Source organism: Lagopus leucura, unplaced genomic scaffold (genome assembly GCF_019238085.1).
Source record: "Lagopus leucura isolate 7727_CA_CO unplaced genomic scaffold, USGS_WTPT01 Super-Scaffold_100030, whole genome shotgun sequence".
Taxonomy (NCBI): domain Eukaryota; kingdom Metazoa; phylum Chordata; class Aves; order Galliformes; family Phasianidae; genus Lagopus; species Lagopus leucura.
The window spans coordinates 5778452-5796815 of NW_024962281.1; the positions used below are offsets into that span (position 1 = coordinate 5778452).

Consider the following 18364-nt stretch of genomic DNA (forward strand, 5'->3'; position numbering starts at 1 on the left):
AGGTTTTCTGCTCCCAGCCTGCCTGCAGCAGGCATGGACCCCTTGTGTCAGGTGTGCTGGCGGATTTGGAGCTGCAGTGGCATCTCTAGAAACTCCTCTGCAGGAATATTTCAGACCAAAAGGGCTGCTAATATAGGTGTGCTTAAGACTTCTTGTTTTGTTTTTCTCCCCAGGGGGGTTATTTCCTAATCAGCAATCCCAGGAACATGCGGCTTTTAGGTTTGCACTGTCTCAGCTCACGGAACCCCCTAAGCTCCTTCCCCAGATCGACATTGTGAACATCAGTGACAGCTTTGAGATGACATACACCTGTAAGTAGCGGTGTTTGCCGGGCTTTCACTTACTTTGCTTTTTCATTTACTCCTGACTGTTCATGTCTGTACATGGAACAGGGAGCATCTTGCTAAAAATGTGCAATTCTCCCTCAGAGTCCAAGTAAGAAAACCCCAAATGCACAGGATTTCTGAATGGTTTTGGGGTGTGCTAGGACACAGGGTTGAGGTAGCGCTGCAGTTATTCGGCGTGCCTTGCATTTTCTTTTAGTGCTTCCCAAGCAGTACTGAACCCTTCACAATTCATTTCCTTGTGTTTCTCTAACCTCTGCCCGATTCCTCGCTGAGGTTTCATTCCCATCTTCCCTATAGTTCTGCTGTACAACAAAGGTACCCCTTCCCACCCACGGAGTGCACCAAAGTGTATGTTTAGTGTGAACCACATCCTCTTCAGTCCCAGTTTAGCCATCTGTCCTTGCAATTTAATAAAGGCTGAGCAGAAAACCACACCTTGATGCAAATGGAGTCCAGATCTGCTATAAGAGGAATGCCCACAGGGACAGAGAGCTAAGAGAGTTCCATTTTCAAGTACCAGTGAAATTCCTTCCCTTCATAGTCTGTTGGATTGACATTGGCTCACATCTGCTGGAGCCTTTAGATTCACTGATTCCTCTTTGCAGATCACTCGTGGAGAGTGGGATGAATGTGGAGAAAAGCTGTTGTCTGTGCTAAGAAATACACAGAAAGATAAATCTGCTTTTCTGCAGAGAGCGTCCAAGAATGTAGAGAAGGAGAATTCATAAGGCTCTAAAGAAAAATAAGCTGATTTTTTTTTCTTGTTGGAGGGTTTACAAATACAAGACTGTAGGAAATTCTTGGCCAGTAAGGCACAGAAGAGAGAAGCAATAATTTGGCTCTGCTTTCCCTGGGCTATCTAATGACATATCTAAAGATTTTCTATTCTCCTTAATATCCCTTTATTTGCTATCTACAAGATTTCCATCAAGAAAGAGCAGCTATATCAGCTCAGTCCAATGGCAATTCCTTGGCAGGAGAACTAGAAAAATAGGGAAGAATAAAAGGCCGTATCTGTCAAGGGAAAATGTCACCCACCTGGGGTAGAGTTGCTGACTGTGGCCGGGGATGAGCTATTTCAGTGCTGATAGCAGGGAGAAAGCAGACACTGCAAGAATATCGCTAGAATAAATTCTCCATCTGCGTGTAGTTGTCCCTCCCTCTCTATGCCTACCTGAAATGATTTTGTTTACAGCATTAGCAATGATAGCAAGGCCACGATACCAGTTCTGCTTAAAATGTCTGTCATTAGTACCACAGGGGTGGAGGTGGTCTCACAAAAGCTGAATGGAAGCAAGACAGCCTCCCAAAGGATGTTATATTTGAGCTCTATGTAGGGCACATTGTCCTAGATCAGACCAGCAAAGCTCTCTGCACAGTCCAACTTCACTTGTCCTCGTTTTTCTTTTTCTTCTTTTTTTTTTTAATTAAAAACTTTCTAAGTCCTTCAAGACTATGGAAAGCAGCATTTGTTTTGTAAGCACAAAAGGTGTTAGTCCATGTACTCTTGGGGTAAACAAAACAACAGCAGGACATGTTGAGAGAGACTCTGCTGCTAAAACTTTTGCCAGGAATTATCTCCTTCCTCATCTTCCAGCAATTTCCCTCCCCAGTTGCCAAGACTGGAGATCAGCGGGAAGATCTGTTTATTTACAGTGAATAAAACCCTGCCCACACACAGGTCCTTATCATCTGAGAGAGGGCTGGCCATGCTGCCAGTTAAAATACAGTTTTTGTTCCCATGGAGATAGAGAACACAGCATTTCTCCGCTGTTGGAATCCCCTCTTTCCCTGATGGCTTTGGTTGAGTGTGTTTGGACCCTGCAGATAGAGTGCTGCCCCTATGGGAGCTCCAGCAGGAAGAACACCTGGTAAGGTCCCAGCCCTGCGGCACGTCCTGCCTTCCCATAGGAGCCATCCCTGTGTCCTACACACAGTCCTTATGGCAAGTGCCTGAAGCAATATAGGGAATATATGAAGAATCAGCAATGATGGCAGAAGCAAAAGGCTTGTTGGGCAGCTTGTGGGGCAATGACAAAGTGGCAGTTTGAACTGCAGCAAAATGACAGCACTTTGTCTAAGGAGATCATATGCAAACCGTATCTCAGTATCAAGTGTGACACTGTCTACCTCTGCCTGACACAGATCTGCTTGCCTGTTAGGCTGGGTGAGCTTTGGTGTGACAGGGAGAGAATTTGCAGTATGAGATGCTCCCATCTGCACACAGGTGACAGTAATAGGGAAACGTTAACGATGTGCGAGTGATGATCATAAATTGGTAACAGCAATACCCACAGAAGTGATACGTCTGTGCAGTGTCAGGAGGATGCTGTTGTTGCTGTGCTATTGCTGTGACAGCCCAACCACTTCGGGTTTTCTGATGCCTCCAGTTGTGGTCGTCTCGTTGTTATATAGAGATTGTGAATGCCTCCTCTTGGGTTGGAGTCAGCCTGAGGTTTCTGTGGTCCCTGTGCACAATACATCAGCAAATTATGATTTTAATTGTAAATATTAAGAAAACAGAGAAGTAGTAGATAGAACATGTGGTGACCTCATATTTCAGATGTGGTTGATGCTAATGTTATTAGCTCTGAGACATGGGCATGTTTCAATAGCTGAAATATCATCCTGAATTCACCTCTGTCCCATAGAATATATGGCAAGGAGCAGGCTTTGTGCTTGCAACTCAGCTTATGGTGTGGCTTAGTGATCTCTGACATGCAGTGAGAATGCACAACTGCTGCTATGAGCATTCTTAACCAAAGACATTGTGTCATTTCTTTGAAGACTATCACAATTGCTTAGGAAGAAGGTGAACTTACAGCCCTTTCTTTGGCAGAAGTACATAGCAATGCTAGCTGTCTCTAAGGGGGAAAATGATGGGGTGGTGTGAGTGAAAGGTTTGCACAGCGATGTAACAGAGCAAAACCATTCTGATCAGCTTTAAAATGGGTTCTTTGACTTCAGCCATTTTTGGAAAAGTGTGCTGTGACCTCAGCAGGTCTCCAGTAAACCATCTTGCTTGGCTTTCCTGAGACTGGCTGTGCTGAGGGCAGCCCCAGTGCAGCAGCAGATATGCTGCAGGTTGGAGCTGAGTGAAGAGGGGTGCTTTGCGCTGGATGCATGGGCACAAGACTGAAGCACAGGGCAGAGCTGTAAATACTTGCTTCTGTGAGGTCTGTGGTGGACAGCAGCACCATATGCTCTTGGCAACAAGGGAATACAGGGCTATTGAGTGGAAACGTGCAGCACTGGGAAATTTTCTTTTATTGTTTGTCTCAGCCTCCATTCATGCACGTGTAATGTACATCCCATCCACTGTGCACAGTGCAGCTCCCTGGGGGATACAAGTTGTTTCAGCCTCAGCTCCTTGGCTTGATTCAGTTTGCGGTGCAGAAACTGTGCTTTCAGCCTTTGGCAGCAGTTCTTGGGTGAGCACAGTCAGCGATGCTCATTCCAGGTGGGTCACTAACCTGGTAAATCCATTCCTGCAACACTCATGCCACTTCGCAATGATGAGCCGCTACCGAAACCCCTTGTTCTGCAGTGAGCCCCATAAATTTGGTAGAGTACTGATCAGCTTTTGTGCACACCGGGTGCTGGGCTGCTGAGATGGGATGGTCAGGAGTTGCACACTCAGAGCACAGTGGTCTGCAAAGAAGCATGGTAGGATTTTTCAGATGCATGAAAACCTGCAAAGCGGCTATTGCATTAATTATCCCTCTCCCTCCTTGTGTTCATAGCTGTAAGCAGTGAGAGGTCTTCATGCTGAGGAGGGTCTGTGGGGTGCTGCTAGCATGTCAGCAGTTGAATCCATTCTGTGTACTAGAAAATGGATGTGCAGATGGGAGCCTGTTCATATTTTAGAAAAGAAAGCCTTCCAGCAGCAATTACAAAGGGATTTGCAATGATCACTTGCTCTGTTCTAATGTTCTTATCAATAGCAGCAAGCTTAGATCCAGATCAGCTACGAAATGAAGTATTTATTTTTGTTCTTCTTCTTGGGCACTTACGTATATAGATACAGTATTTCTGGAGATTGCTTTTTATCTCCTAAATTACCTCTCAGAGACAGGGAGGAATAGGCAAACATTTGAATGTTCTCAAACGAGGAACTAAATTTGGCTTAATTAAACAATTATTGCATGTTTAATTTAAAGGAATCTACTTTGTTGATAAACATACGGTGGCCGCTATTTCTTGGAAAGGTATTGCTGTAATTATTCCAGCAGTAATCAATTAAAATGCTATTTTTATAATTAAACTTCCGCAATCTAAGTAAGCCCAGCCCCGTAATAGCATGTAATTGATGTGGTGTTGGCATTTATTTTTGCAATATCAGAAATCCCATGTAAATGCTTTGGGATTTTTTTCCCCTGTAGATCCCAGCATGACTACTTAAAGTGAGCAAAGCCAACAGAAACCTGGATTTAGTGATCAGACACAACCTGATTGATATAAAATAGGCACTACATAGGAATGTATCTCCTTAGATTTTGCAATGGAAAAAGGTCCGATGCGGGCTGATGAATCAGCGCATCGATTCGCATTAGATCAAACTGAGGTTAAGGGTGCTCAGCTGCTGGCAGGGATGGGCTGTAGCTTTCTGTTAATTGCATGTTTGTCTGGTGAGACGCTCCCACCCTGCCGTAAGATCCAGCCACAACGAGGCTGCTGATGGGCATCTCTGGCAAGCATGAAAGCCATGAGGTGTGGAGAGGGGCAGCCAAGGAATGAGTGGGTCCTGGGCATGCTCCGATGGGCTCTGGGTGCTCAGCAGTGGCAGCCACCTCTGAGGAAGGTGGGAAATCATCCCATGTGCTCTTCTCAATGTTTAAAACATGAGCACCAAGCCATTTCCTTATGTCTGGCTGCCAGGGCATGGCAGGCTGTCTGTCTGCCTTCACAGATCTGGGCACAGAGAGACCTGGGTGAACATGGGCTGAGATCGTGTGTAGGGACGCTGATGGCAATCCGCTGTCATTTGGCAAAGGCAGCCCTGCTGAGGGACTGGCAGGGCATGGTAAGAGCAGGTTTCCCCCAGTTTGGTGTGCTCATTTCTCACCTGTGGCAATGGGGACACTTATTCTTCGCACAATTTCTTCATGTATTAATTTTTTTTTTATCCTGAGCTGCGGGAGCGGTGCTGGGGAGAAAAGCTGATGTCACATAATTAGGAAGAATAGTGGGAATTTCACACTTGCAAATCTATCTACTCATCTGCAGAGAATCCAAATATTCATTGTTGACAAGCAAACAAGAGTGAAGAAGGAAAATTTGTGCTCAGCAGCAGGCAAAGAAGGGATTTTAGAAGCAGCAAGCAGCAAAGGCCAAACATGCTCAGTGTGTGACAGCCACAGCTTCTTCCTCTCACAGCTTATCCTTTCTTCTTTAAAATAAAGCATGTTCATGCAATAGGGACAGTACTAAGCTGCAGACACATGGGTTTAATTTTTTGGCTCTTAAATAGAGAGGTGAGAACAGAAACTTTTGCGTGGCTTTAAGGAAGGCAGGATGGGGAAGCGCACTGTTCCCTTTCAAAACTCCAGCAGAAATTTTAGATATACACATTTACATTTTCTCTTAATAGGGTTAGGGCCCCAAAGGCGTTAGCTCTTTGCCAGTAGGAATGGAAACCATCCCATTTAGCTTCGGTAGCACACAGAGCTCTGAGCAGACACAAAACCAACATGCTCCTTAAAGATGCAATAAGTCGGCGAGGCTTTAATATTCTGCTGATCCAAATTCTCCAGGGTGTGGTGTTAACACAAGTCTGAAGACAAAGATGCATTTATTTCAACTACGCTCCTTTAAAAAGGGATGAGTTTTGCTTCTCTGCTTTCAGTTGTGGAGGATTGGAACAGGCTAACATTTTTCCCAGCAAGAAGTGCCATTTAGTACAGCACAGGATGTCCTCTGGGGGCTGCAATGGCTCCTCAGGAAATCAGGACTTCGGTAACATGAAGAAGAGCTGAACCCAATCGCCAGCAACCCACCATCATCCCGGCAAACAATGTTTCAAAATAAAACGGGTTGATTAACAAAACAGCGTGCCATCCAGCAGGGGCTGTTCCCTGCTCACCTGCTGAACTGATCGCTCATTAGCTGCAGTAATGAGTCTCTAGTTGATTTTCTTCTGCTACCCCTTAGCAGCCAGACCCACTCATCCCCTCTGGGGCATTCTTTAAAAAAATAATACTAATGTATCTCAGTTGCTTCCCCTGAAAACCTCACCTTTGTCAGCCCTCATCCCAAGTTGCAGCTTTATGAGCAGACGTGCTTATATATTGCAGCACTGATTGATCTCTTAAGAAAGGAGCAGTGAGAGGCAATGAAGAGGCGAATCACAGCTACAAATTGCCCTATCTTGACTTCTTCAAGAGGGTCTTTTCATTCTTTGATTCTATTTGTTTCTGACAGCATGGAGGAGTGCACAAGAAAACAACTGACATCTGAGAGTGAGGATGTAGCGTTTGACTGATGGCAGGTTTCTTGTGTAAAGTGTGTGTGTGCATCTCCATATGCTTCGAGAGTTTTGGCTTTGATTTAATAAGCAAGGTCCTGCAAGTCTGCTAATGTAGAGGAAGTGGGAGGGAGATGAAAGCTTGAGGGCTGGAGGGTCTGAAGAGAGGCACAGTAACCACTGCAGGTGATAGGGATGCAGTGCAGAGGGAGCTCGCATAAAGGGAGGGCTATTTCTCCCCTCCCAGATACTTTGCTAGAAGTAAGCTTTGGTGAGCAAACCACATCAGTGCCTACACTGATTCAGATCTGGTTTTACTCCTGCTGGCCAGGATTCCCCAGTGTCTGAGCCTCTTGGCTTTTCTTCCACTCAGCACCAATCCCCCACTGAACACAGTCCATGAGAAAGAGGACAGTGTTGCTATTCTGGCAGGTAAGCAGAAACAAACAAAAACAAAAAACCAGAAACAATTGCTAGCAGGTTTGGGACTGTGAGTGAGAGGATGTCAGCAGAGAGCACACATGGACAGGGGATGGAGAAATGTTGGGTCAGGGGCAGCACTTGGAGAGCTTCTGTGGGAAAGAGGATGGGCTCTGCAAGTATCTGTGGTCGTGTTGAGTTTTTCCTTCTCTCTTTTCAGCCTTTACCCAGAGTGTCCTTTATTGAATGATGAGCATATACCATTTACATATGGCTTATTGCGTGACACCACAAGGCATGGTGGTGACCATGTGCTGGTCCTGAGATAAAAGGTGCAGACATGTTGGTGCAGCACAGAATGAGGATGGGCCATGGGGGATAGAGACACAATGGACAAGAAAGAGGGCAGTTTGGTGAGGGGAGAAAAAGTAAGGGATAAATTCTGAGGTGCAGACTGTGGTGAGGTGAATGCTAGATCAAAAGTGGCAGGGAAAGGCTTGGGGATGACCATCCCAGTGGTCCAGGAGCAGATTGAAAGTGGCAAGGTCCAGGTCAGCCAGGGATGTGGGGACAGATCTGGGCCACCAGCACAGTGCTGCAAAGGGCCAAATCAGCCCACGGAGCTGCAGCTGAGAACAAGGCTTGGCCTGCAGGGAGTTCATGACAAATGCCTTTGTGCTGAAGGTGATTAATGCTTTTAATGAACTACCAAAGGAAGTTATAGGAAGCCAAACTGCATATGGCTGCAGGGCTGTTGCTGTTGCAAGCAAGGATGGGAGGCGAGCTGCGGCACAGCCTGCCTGTGCAGTGATGCTGTTTTCAGTTCACTGTCCCAGAAACACAGTCAGGCACAGCAGCTGTCCTCAGTCTGTCCTGAGCAAAGGCAGAACTGAGTGCATTCCATAGATTTAATCAGAACTAATTTCTGGCATGTCCTAGTTCTGGGGTCTTGTCTGGTTGGGTGGTTGTGGCTGCGCCAACCAAAACCTGCTGCCTGCTGCTCTGAGTTGTGGGGATGGCAATCTGGGAGTCCTCAGTGCAAAAATGAAGGAAGAACTGTCACTTAACTCTTCTTTCCCCTGCAAAGCACAGGTGAAGTTCTGCTTTGCCAGTGTCTGTAGAGGGACAGAGGAAGAGAAGGAAAGAATGAACCCAAGCTTGAACAGCTGCTCCTGCCACATTGCTGCTCACTTTCTTAGCAGCATCCTTAAGCAGCAGGTCCCACATCCTTAAAGATTGAAGAAAGGAATTTGTCCCCTCTAAATTTTCTTCCTAAAGATTAGTTGCCCTCATCTAAGCTACTGAACAAGGTGACTTCTGTAATCAGCAGAGCCCTCCAGTGTATGATCCTTTTGAACAGTTTCAGACACCCATCTTAGCAGAGGAGGATTTGCCCTCCAGAGGTGTGTGCTTATCTCCCTTGTCGATGCAGCAAGCCAAGATTACAGGCTTGGCTTAGGCAGCTTACCCTGAGACCTTGAGAGGTAGGTGAAAGGAATCCAACCCAAAATGTCTGCAGCTGTACCACATAAGTGTTCAAAACTCGATGCATTTAATGCCTCGCCAGTACCAAACATTTTCCAAGAAGCAGCCTATGAAACACCACACGACAAGCAAGCAGTTTGTGGTTGTGCTATTCTGATGTTTCAGTAAAAACTGAAGAAAATATTTGTTCATGGTTCATTGTTCATAGGAACTGCTCTTCTCAGGTTCCCCGTCCGTATTCCAGTGCAGTACTGCAGCGGTCCTTCAAGGGCAGGGTTCTGTTGCTGTCTGGGATGTGCTCCTATCCTCAGAACCTCTTCTATTTCTCACTTCTCGTGGGCTCACTGCAGCAGTGTTTGCAGTGCTCTAATGAAATTTTGTTGTGTGTTTGCTTTTGCTGTCCTGAAGCAGATCTTTTTCTCCCTCTTTCTGCCCGTGATTTCCTAGCTGCCATTGCCATTCACTAGGAGTGGGATCAAGGGGATCCTGGAGACAGTACCATCAGGGGAGCAATGCCTTTAGGTGCTAACTGCAGCATTCTCCAAATAGCACCTGGGGATTTCACTGAGCAATCCCCACTGGTGCTAATGGGAAGAAAACACAGCTGAACCCCATGCAGCACTCTGGGTAGGCAGGAACAAACAATCTTGTGAGCTTTTTTTGGGAAAAAAGAAGCAAGAAAAAGAAAAAAAAAAAAAAGTTATTTCCAACATAGCCTATGTTAATAATAGTTTTATTTAGCAACCATATGAACCAATTTGAATGTAGACCCCTGGACTAATATAGCTGAAAATCAGAGGGATGCTTTGAATCACACCCTGCTCTGGTCTGGAATTCTGGTGGCCGGCTGACAGCAATCCCAAATCAGTTTGAGAGCAATGTGCTTTTAGGTGTCCTGATACAAACTTATTTCCAGAAGAAAGGTGAAATTGTGAATGCAAACTAGTAACGTGTTCTTAGAGCCAATCCCAGGGCAGTGTGTGTGGAGCAGTGTTGGGGTGGCTGAGGGTGGAGGGAATTGGGGTGGGGATAGCTGAGGTGCAGCAACATCCCCTGGTGGGACTGTAGGGCCTTCAGCAAAGATGTGCTCAGTGCTGCCTGCATGATCTGAGCCGTGGGGGTGCACTGCTGCAGGATTAAGCGTGTTTGTAGGGTGGTTCATGTCCAGAGCTGCAAGAGGTGCTACAGAGGTGTAGTTTCTGGGGGTGAGATTTGCAATGTCTTTCTTGGCTATCCTTGCCTGCAGTCAATGCAGGGAATCGTTTGTATTCGACACAAAATTTACATTAAAAAAAGGCTCCATCAAAAGGAAATCGCACTTGACAGTTCCTCTTTAGCCACGGGAGAGCAGCAGGAAGACAGGCTCATAGGCTGCCTCCTCTCCCTTGCTGTCTGCGTGTTCTTTAGTTTTGGCATTGCAAAAATGGGAAGCAGCTGTAAGCCCTTTGGATCGCAAATGGATCTGGGAGTCTGCTACCTCTGTTAACAACTCATTTATTATCACGGAGCAGACAGTTTCCTCTGAGCCAGCTCAATCTATCATTTCTTAAAGATGCTGTGTGAGACTGGAAGCATTTGCTGGCACCTGAAGGCCGGTAATAAATGCATCTTTGGAAGGAAATTTTCCTCGCTGGGTTTTCTTCTCAGCTTCAGTAGGAACAATCTGTGGGTACCACAGCACAGGGCTGGCAGGCAGCAGGGTGTGCTTCTGATGTCCTCTTTCCTCTGCAAAGTTCAGGATCATCCCTGCTCTAAACATTTCTTAAGGGAAACGAGTGCTCTTTGCTTCTGTCTGCATGCAAAGTACTGAAGAGTGAACAGAAAGGTATTCCAACTCCCCTACACAAAACCCACTATCATCCCACAGTCAAAGCAACTCTACAAAAGGACACTTCCCCATTATTTCACCTGATGCACCCAACATCTGTGCAGATGCTGAGCAGTCTCACGTTAACTCTCCCAGTCCAACCCTCTAAGAGAATTTGCTATAGAGAGCAGTGAGGTGATGTAAGTCAGTGCTAATTGTGCTTGCTGCAGGAGTGTTTTTGGCTGCTGTTACATCCCGGCTGCTTAAAGTCCGGAGCTCCCAGTGTGCTTCAGAGAAATTCACTCTCAGAGTCAGCAGGAAGGGGAGAGATGTGCTGGTGTGAGCAGTGTGCTGAGCTCAGGATGGGGTGAAGGGGCACAGTGATGCTGCAGGTGGCTTTGCTGGTTCTCGTGGTTAGCTGGCTGATGTGCTTCAGCCTGTCTTCCTGTAATTTGCTCTCATGAATTATTCCAAGAGAAAATAGCAGTCCTATTAATTTTGCTTTGTTTATAATAATCTTATTGGTGAAGGCAAATAGAGTTACATGTGCTCGGTTCAGCACTGTCAGTTTGGATTGCGGATCAACCCTTTCCTACAGAAGCTGCATTTGTTCCAAAGATCTGTTAGGTTCTATAAAACCCATCAGGTTTTATAGTCTGCGATCACAACCCTTCTGTCTTTCTTTTCTTGGGATTTTTAACGCTGTGACACTGCATTCAACCCCAAATTTTGCTGCTTCTCCTTTTTCCTGCAGTAGGATTTTCCTTGTGGTTGTTCTGCCTCTCCCTCTGCCTGTAATTGTTGCAGTCTCAAAACTTAAGACACGGTAATAATTTCTCTTGTGTTTTTCTGCCTTTGTCTATTGCATCTCCCTGTTGTTAGGAGTTTTGTAAGCAGCGTTTCATCCTTTATTTTTGTGCCAAAGTTTTGGGATGTTGATTATTGGCTTAGGACTGTAAAATTGCTAAAATCAATATTTTTAAGGGCATTTAAATGCATACGGATTCCTTGGTCTTGCACTCTGTTTTCTGGTTTGCCAGAGAAATCTCCTGCCAAGATCAAGTGACTGAGAAGTCACTTTCTGAAGCACTAACAGTTTCTTTGTGGCACCTCTTTCCTCAAGAAGGAACAGGAAAATCTTGTGCAGGGGTATGCTGAGACATCAATGGTAAAAAGAGAAGAAAAGTATTGGATAATATGTCTTAAGGGGGAAAAAAAAAAAAAACAGGAGAATTGAGTTTTAGGCAAGTTGTTCGAATCAGGGACAAATGATAAATGGCAGCTGAAGGCTTGTTGTAAGTGCATTAGAGGCAGCCTCTAATGTGTGCTTTAAATCAACGTTTGTTGCTGTTTGACCCTACCTGCAGCAGTTAAAGCATGCAGTGAAATGCCTCCTCCAATGGTGCACCCGATGGCTCTAACCATTAGTGCAAGCAGCAGCTTGGGTATGTCCAAAGTCTGAGTCCTTGAACAGTAGCACTTGATGTGCTGGGCTGTGTGGGCTTTTCTGCAAGGAATGAAAGATTAATCACTTTCCAGATGCCCTGAAATAAATGGAGACTTTGACTTCAAGCCCTGGTTGACCTACTTGTGCCTTTGAGACTTTGTCTGTGTCAACAACTTTCTTTTCTCTTGGGAGAAGTTGCCTCTTAAGGACTGCTTGATGCTCTAGTGGCTTGTTTGTTTGTTTGTTTTTAGCTTTTCCTACACAGGGAGGATGTGGAAAGAGCTGGCACTGATGAAGCATCAGGAAAAGCTATGTTGGAAATGTCTGAATTTCCTCCATTTAGCTGTAAAGGCTGGGTGCTCAGAAAGGTACATGTGACTGCCAGGTTCATAAATCAGTGGGGAGAAGTGAGTGGTCACTTACCCAAAGGACAACACAGAGCTTTAGATTTTAGGACCGTCCCATGTTAGCCTCATCTTTTTGCTTAGGCTCATGCTAGCGTGCTTGATCTTCAGAATGAACCTGACCCCAGGTGGGAGGACCCATGGATTTCCTGGAAGCAGGGACAGCCATCTGCCTGGTACCTTCACTCTCCCATGTCTGCTAGCACATGAGCAGTAGGGGATGACATCTGGGAGGTGATGGGGGAACTACTCTGCTTCTTGTGGAAGTGCCAGGCAGCACAGTTTTAAAGCCATGCAAGTCGTTGAGTGGGTGAGCAGAAGCTACCTCTGCGTGCAGGGTACTCAGAACAGTTTCTCCCAGGCAGACATTGCCTCAGAGCAGCAAAGCAAAGCGAAAGTGCCAAGGGGCCGTTCTGAGTGGCCGCAGTCTGTATTACCAACCATCTGTTCTTACAGCACTGTTATGACAGCCGGAAAATATCCTTTACATCGGCAGCGTAGACTCATTCATCCCCGCTCCCCAAGTGACTGGAGCATGATTCACCTGCTTGTCTCTGCCTTCGCCTTCCTCCCCAGACGGGGTGCTGGGACTGGGCCCATATGGCTGCTTTGTGCCATGCTGCCTTGCCAGAGCTGGGCCAAACATAAGGCTGGGGATGAATGCTGACATGATTAAGCCACTTTGGAAGAGATTGAACCAACTCCTCCACTCTCCTGCAGCCCACAGGGAAGTGTTTTAATCTCTTGCAGGGAAGAAACTCATGGAGGTGCATCTAAAATACTAACCCTGCATGGGGGAGAACAGATTCTCTTGATTTTGCTTTTGCATATCAACAAGCATGTTCAAGGCGGGTGAAGATTTTCTCTTCAGCTCTGCCCATGTACCTTTAATTTCCCTTTGTGGACTTCAAAGCCTGAAGAAATATTGAAAAACTCTCAGATGAGCAAAGTCTTTGTTCTGTAGACAAACTTCCATAGGAAGTAAAAAGTTCATAGGGTGTCAGTCCTTTTCTTTGAGCCAAGCTTAACACCCTAATAGAGTTAGGTCTTTACTGAATCACTGGGTGAACGGCTTGCTCCCTCCGCACATCTTGTAAGGTTTCTCTCTGCTCCATGTAAGGAAGACAGTTTGAGGGCACTTCCCTCCCATCATTACCCAAAGCACCTAAACTGAGTGCAGCTGGGACCCCGCAGGCCTTCAAGGAATGTGTCCATGAACCACGCTTAACCTAATCAGAGGCGAGGACACTGCCATCAAAGCAACTGATGGATTCCTTTTAGCTTGTGCCTCCAAAAAGTAGGACACTCCATAACCAGAAGACTAGATACAGTCCAATGCAAGTTTCCCAGTAGAGGAAAGGCAGATTTGCTGGAGACATCACAAATGAGGAGAAATGTATGGTTGGTTTTTTTTGAGGGGGCTTGCTGTGACTTAGTAGCAGTGATTATGGCAAGGCCTGGAGTTTTCCAGTCTGAGCTTGGCAGAGAAAAAGAGAAAGCATCTAACTACTGCAAGAATTATAATTATTGCTAAGCATTTTCATGGTGCTATCAGTGTATACAGAGATTTGCAAAAGAAGAAATTATCATAACTTCAAGCCTATTACTTCTTCACAGGAGCTCCGTTCTGCTTTCTGGTTGGGCAGTCTTTTCCAGCTGACACTGAGACTGCATACTTGCTCCCCATCATTCTGCTGCGTTTTGCCAGCACTTGCTGAGTCTGTGCCTTTTGTTCCAGCAGAAGACCTGGGAGCACATACGACAGTTGCAGCTCCATGCCGGCCCACTTCCCGGAATGGCTCCTTTCTGAGTTACAATCACTAGCAGGACATTGTGAGGACAGCCAGATGCACTGAGAAAAGCTATGTGCCTGTTAAGACAGCCTCATCATTTCTATGTGGGAAAGCAGCCACTTAAAGCATGTTGTACTACTTGGTTTTTAGTGGTATTAGATATTGCTGTGCGGAGGGCACTGGCCTTGTTTAAATACCCAAAATATTTATTGAGGACATGTTTCCTCTCTATTCTCTCATGATAGGATGCCCCAAATCCAGTGACACTAATTAGCTACTTAAACTTTTTTATTTTTTTCCTCCCTCCCAGCTATGGACAAATCTCTCTGGATTTAGCAGCACAGCAAAGATTTAACAGAAAGTTTAAATGGGAAAAGCATATGAGAGGAGAAATTGTAGGATAAGATTCTGTGCCTGTTAACTGATGGCATTTATAAATTATAGCTGAGAGATGTCGTATCTGTGGAAATGGAAAACAGCTTAGTGGATTATAAAAATACCCTCTATAAACCATTTTAATGCCTAATTTTTTTAAGTCTCTTATGGTAGGTGTCATAAAAACGAATTCTAGCAGAAAGGATAAAAATTTTCCCTCAGTAAACTGGCTGGATGATGATTAGAGGCTGTCAGGGAGAACAAACTCTTGATTAAGCTGAGATGCTGAAGTATGGGTGAACACAACAGGATCCCATTTCCAAGGAGGCAAATTCATCTGTGGGTGAAGCAAATGCGAACCATACTGTAGTTGCCTGATGGCCAGAGTTTGCCCTCACCCCGCATGTGGTGAGGCAGTAAGGGTGGCACAGGTTGCCCAGAGAGGTGTTAGAAGCCCCGTCCTTGGAGACAGTCAAGGTGAAGCTGGAGGGACTCTGAACACTGATGGAGCTGTGGGTGTCCCTGTTCAGTGCAGGGGGGTTGGACCAGATGGCCTTTAAGGGTCCCTTCCAGTTCAAAAGATTCTATGATTCTACGTGTCATTTCAGAGAGGCTGCTATTCCAGATTTCCTTTGCTCACTTCTCCGTGGCCCTTGGGTGCCTTCTCTCCCCAATCATATCATTTTTAAAAGCACAGCCAACACTCAATTCTGGGTTAAGATATTTAAGGATGCAGCGTTTTGCACTACATTTCCAAGCTGCTTGCATAGGAAAGGGTAAATGACCTAGCTCTCCCTGTCCTTTCACAGCCTGATTCCTGGGATGCATTCAAAGCACCTATTCTCTCAACACCTTTGAAGGCTTTGTGTCAGTTCTCCCCATAGATCCTTGCACTGGAGGCTTCTTTTGTGTCTGCACTTATTATTATTATTATTTTTTTTTCCAGAAGAGGAAATCTGCATGTGGGATAGAAATAGTATTAACTTTCCGTATGAGAGCTCACAGCAGAAGTGCATTTGCAATGTGTCATTGGGTCTCTGTCTGTCAGTCCATTTCCATGGGGAGGCAAGATTTAGTGTACGGGCTCCAGCTGAGCACCTTATAACATCAGTGCAGGAAAAGCAATTTAGCAAATGAAGCTGCGTTATATAGGATGTCAAGCAGCCTACTTCTGGGTCCTGTTCTCTGCAAGGGACTTCATTGTGACATAAGCTGAAGGCATGATTAACAGCCTTGAAATTGAAAGCGCAGGCAAAAAAGCTCATGCAAAATAATCCAGAAGCAGCCTGCCCTGAAGTTCCCTGAACAGCAGTTGGGTTGGGTGTGTGTTTTCTGTCAGAGATAAAGTGTCCTGCCTATAGACTTTTTTATTTCTCTTGTATAAATCAACTAAGAGCTGACTATAAAATGAATTGGAGACGGGGGTAAAGAAGGATTTATTTGGCCCCATGCCTTCTTTTTCCCATTGCCTTCTTTCTGTAGATGGCACAAGTGTGAGTCTTTTTGTCTGTCCACCTTGCATCGAAATATGCAGAGGGAATGAGATCTTAAGCTTGATTCGAGGATAGGTTTTAGTAGGGAAAATGAAAAGGAAGGAAGGATGGACGAGGTCTCCTGATTATGAAACTTTCTTATTTTAAACCCTGGCTTTTATGCAGAGACAGCACTGTAGCAGTGGCTTCTGTGATTTTATTGTATCTTGCAGTATTTGATGTTTTTGCTAGCAACCTATTTCTGTGCATGGGTTATGTTCTGGGAGATTTCTCTTTTGAGATAGGGTTTCCAGCCCAGCTCTCTTGAAATCATCAGCAGACTGTACCCTGAACCTTTACAAACCAGACAGCAATTTGTTATCACTATTAACCCCATCATTTGGGTATTAAAAAATCAGAACCATCCAGATTGTCAGGTAGCATTGCTTTGCCTGTGGATACCCCGTCAGAGCATCTCAGAATGGAGGTGAATCAGCTGCTGATTAGGTTTTTCAGGACCGCTTTTGGCTTGTCATCACTGAGCAATAGTGATAAACACCCACGGTCTCTTTACCTCCAAACTAATACACCCAACACCAACTACTGCACGTACTCTCTACTTACTGCCACATGTTTGTCAGTGGCAAGTTCTTGCAGTGTGCTGTAAAGTGCTTCTTTGCAGGTATCATTAGATGCCTACCATGCCCAATGAGAATTTCTTTAGTAGTTGCTTACTGGGATGGGTTCCAAAATCTTTGTTCATTTTGGAGGACTGGGAGAAGACAACAGAGCTATATTGGCTGGGGAGGTGTTTCTGATGCGTTTTTTTCTTCATCTTGGTGCATAGTATTATCCCAAGAGGCATGGCATGAGGCTCCAAGGGGCTCACTAAATGCAGATGTGTGTTATACATTATATGTGTTATATGTTAGCACACAGAGATGCTGCAAGATATTCTTCTGAGTGAGGAACAGGCATAGGCAGAGTTTATTCATTGGGAGATTTTAGGCAAGTGATATTGGATGCAGTTTTCCTTTACAGTGATGAATCTTGCCCTCGCTCTTTGTATGTAGTCATACACAAGGATTATTGCTGTTACTATTCAACCTTGTTCCATGTGTTATAAATCCTGGAAACAAAGCTGGAGGATATTAAATGGTGAACCCTTACATGGCTAGCGGCAGAGATGCTGGTTCCTTTTGTTTTTCAGACGTTTTGTTTAATTCTTGGTAGAAAAGCTCTCCCACAGGATAGTTCATCCTGTGAAATCCCAAGAGAACTGGCAAGCCATATGAATAGCCCATCTGTTAATTAGGTGGCAGCTGGCTCACTGCATTCCTTGCTTGTAAGAGAAACTTTTCTGGTGAAAGATGGCAAAACCTCACGTAGATGAGTGAGGAGATTTTGCAGGTGTGAGTGCAAATGTCTGTCTCTTCCAGACAAACCAGAACAGAACAAACCACCAACAGGTGCTTTGGCTGAAGCTCTTTCGAAGTCATCATTGCACCATGCTCCAAGTTTCTCTTGAGTTCACTTATCTGAGCTGGAAAGCTGAAGGGAAAGTTGGCAGCAGTAGGGGTGCTGATAGTTGCTGATGTCCCTGCAGGTGAGGTACTTGCAGAGTCTTCTGGAGAAGGGGAAAACCCTGGGAATCTATATGATACCAAGGTGTACAGCAAGCTCAATGGCACAGATCTCCTTGTCCATGGAGCATGTGTATGTACTTGTCCTTAAGGTGTCCAAGCTCTGTTAATATACTTCAATTCTGTGCAGCAGCAGGTGCTGCCAATCAGGGCCTGCCTAGCTTTTGCCAATGCTGATGCAGATTCTCTTTGTTGAGGCTTACAGTGTAGTGGCCTTCGGTTTGATCTATGCTGCAGTGATTTTTCTTATTTTTTAATGTTATTTGGACTGCCCTCTGTCGGTCTCCCACTTAGAAATGTGTTTTCCATAAGAGCTCCAGCAAAAGTGATGTTTGCTGGAGTCTGAAGACAGCCTGAAGGGAAAAGAAAAACTTCTCAAAAGCAGGATCCATATCCTATTCCTCCTTCTCCCCACACACTCATAGCTGTATCTTCTCCCTGCGGAGCAATGTTGAAGCCAAAGATATTGCTTTAAATGTCAGTCATTTAACTACTAGTTATTTTAGCAAATAAGAGTGGGACTGTCTCCTTAGGGTTGATTGGGGAAAGTCTTAAAGGAGGGGAAAAAAGGGAAAAGGACAAAGGGAAGCACTGGGCCAGGATCTGAGTCAGAGGAAGGAAGGCATTCTGGGGACATGCATAGGATGTTTCCCAGTGAGTTCAGAGGACAACGATGAGTCCTTTGCAATGTACCGAAATCAATGAGCT

The 18364-nt window shown here is 45.3% G+C and overlaps 1 protein-coding gene across 2 annotated transcripts in view; it reads left to right on the plus strand.

The window, feature by feature from the left end:
• Positions 1-201: 201 nt before the first annotated feature.
• Positions 202-18364, plus strand: part of GRIA1 (glutamate ionotropic receptor AMPA type subunit 1) — a 107653-nt gene continuing 89490 nt past the window's right edge. For both annotated transcript variants that reach the window (XM_042881685.1, XM_042881686.1), the window contains exon 1: positions 202-311. In XM_042881685.1, the coding sequence (XP_042737619.1) occupies positions 299-311 (13 nt within the window). In that variant the 5' untranslated portion in view covers positions 202-298. The remainder of the gene's footprint in view (positions 312-18364) is intronic.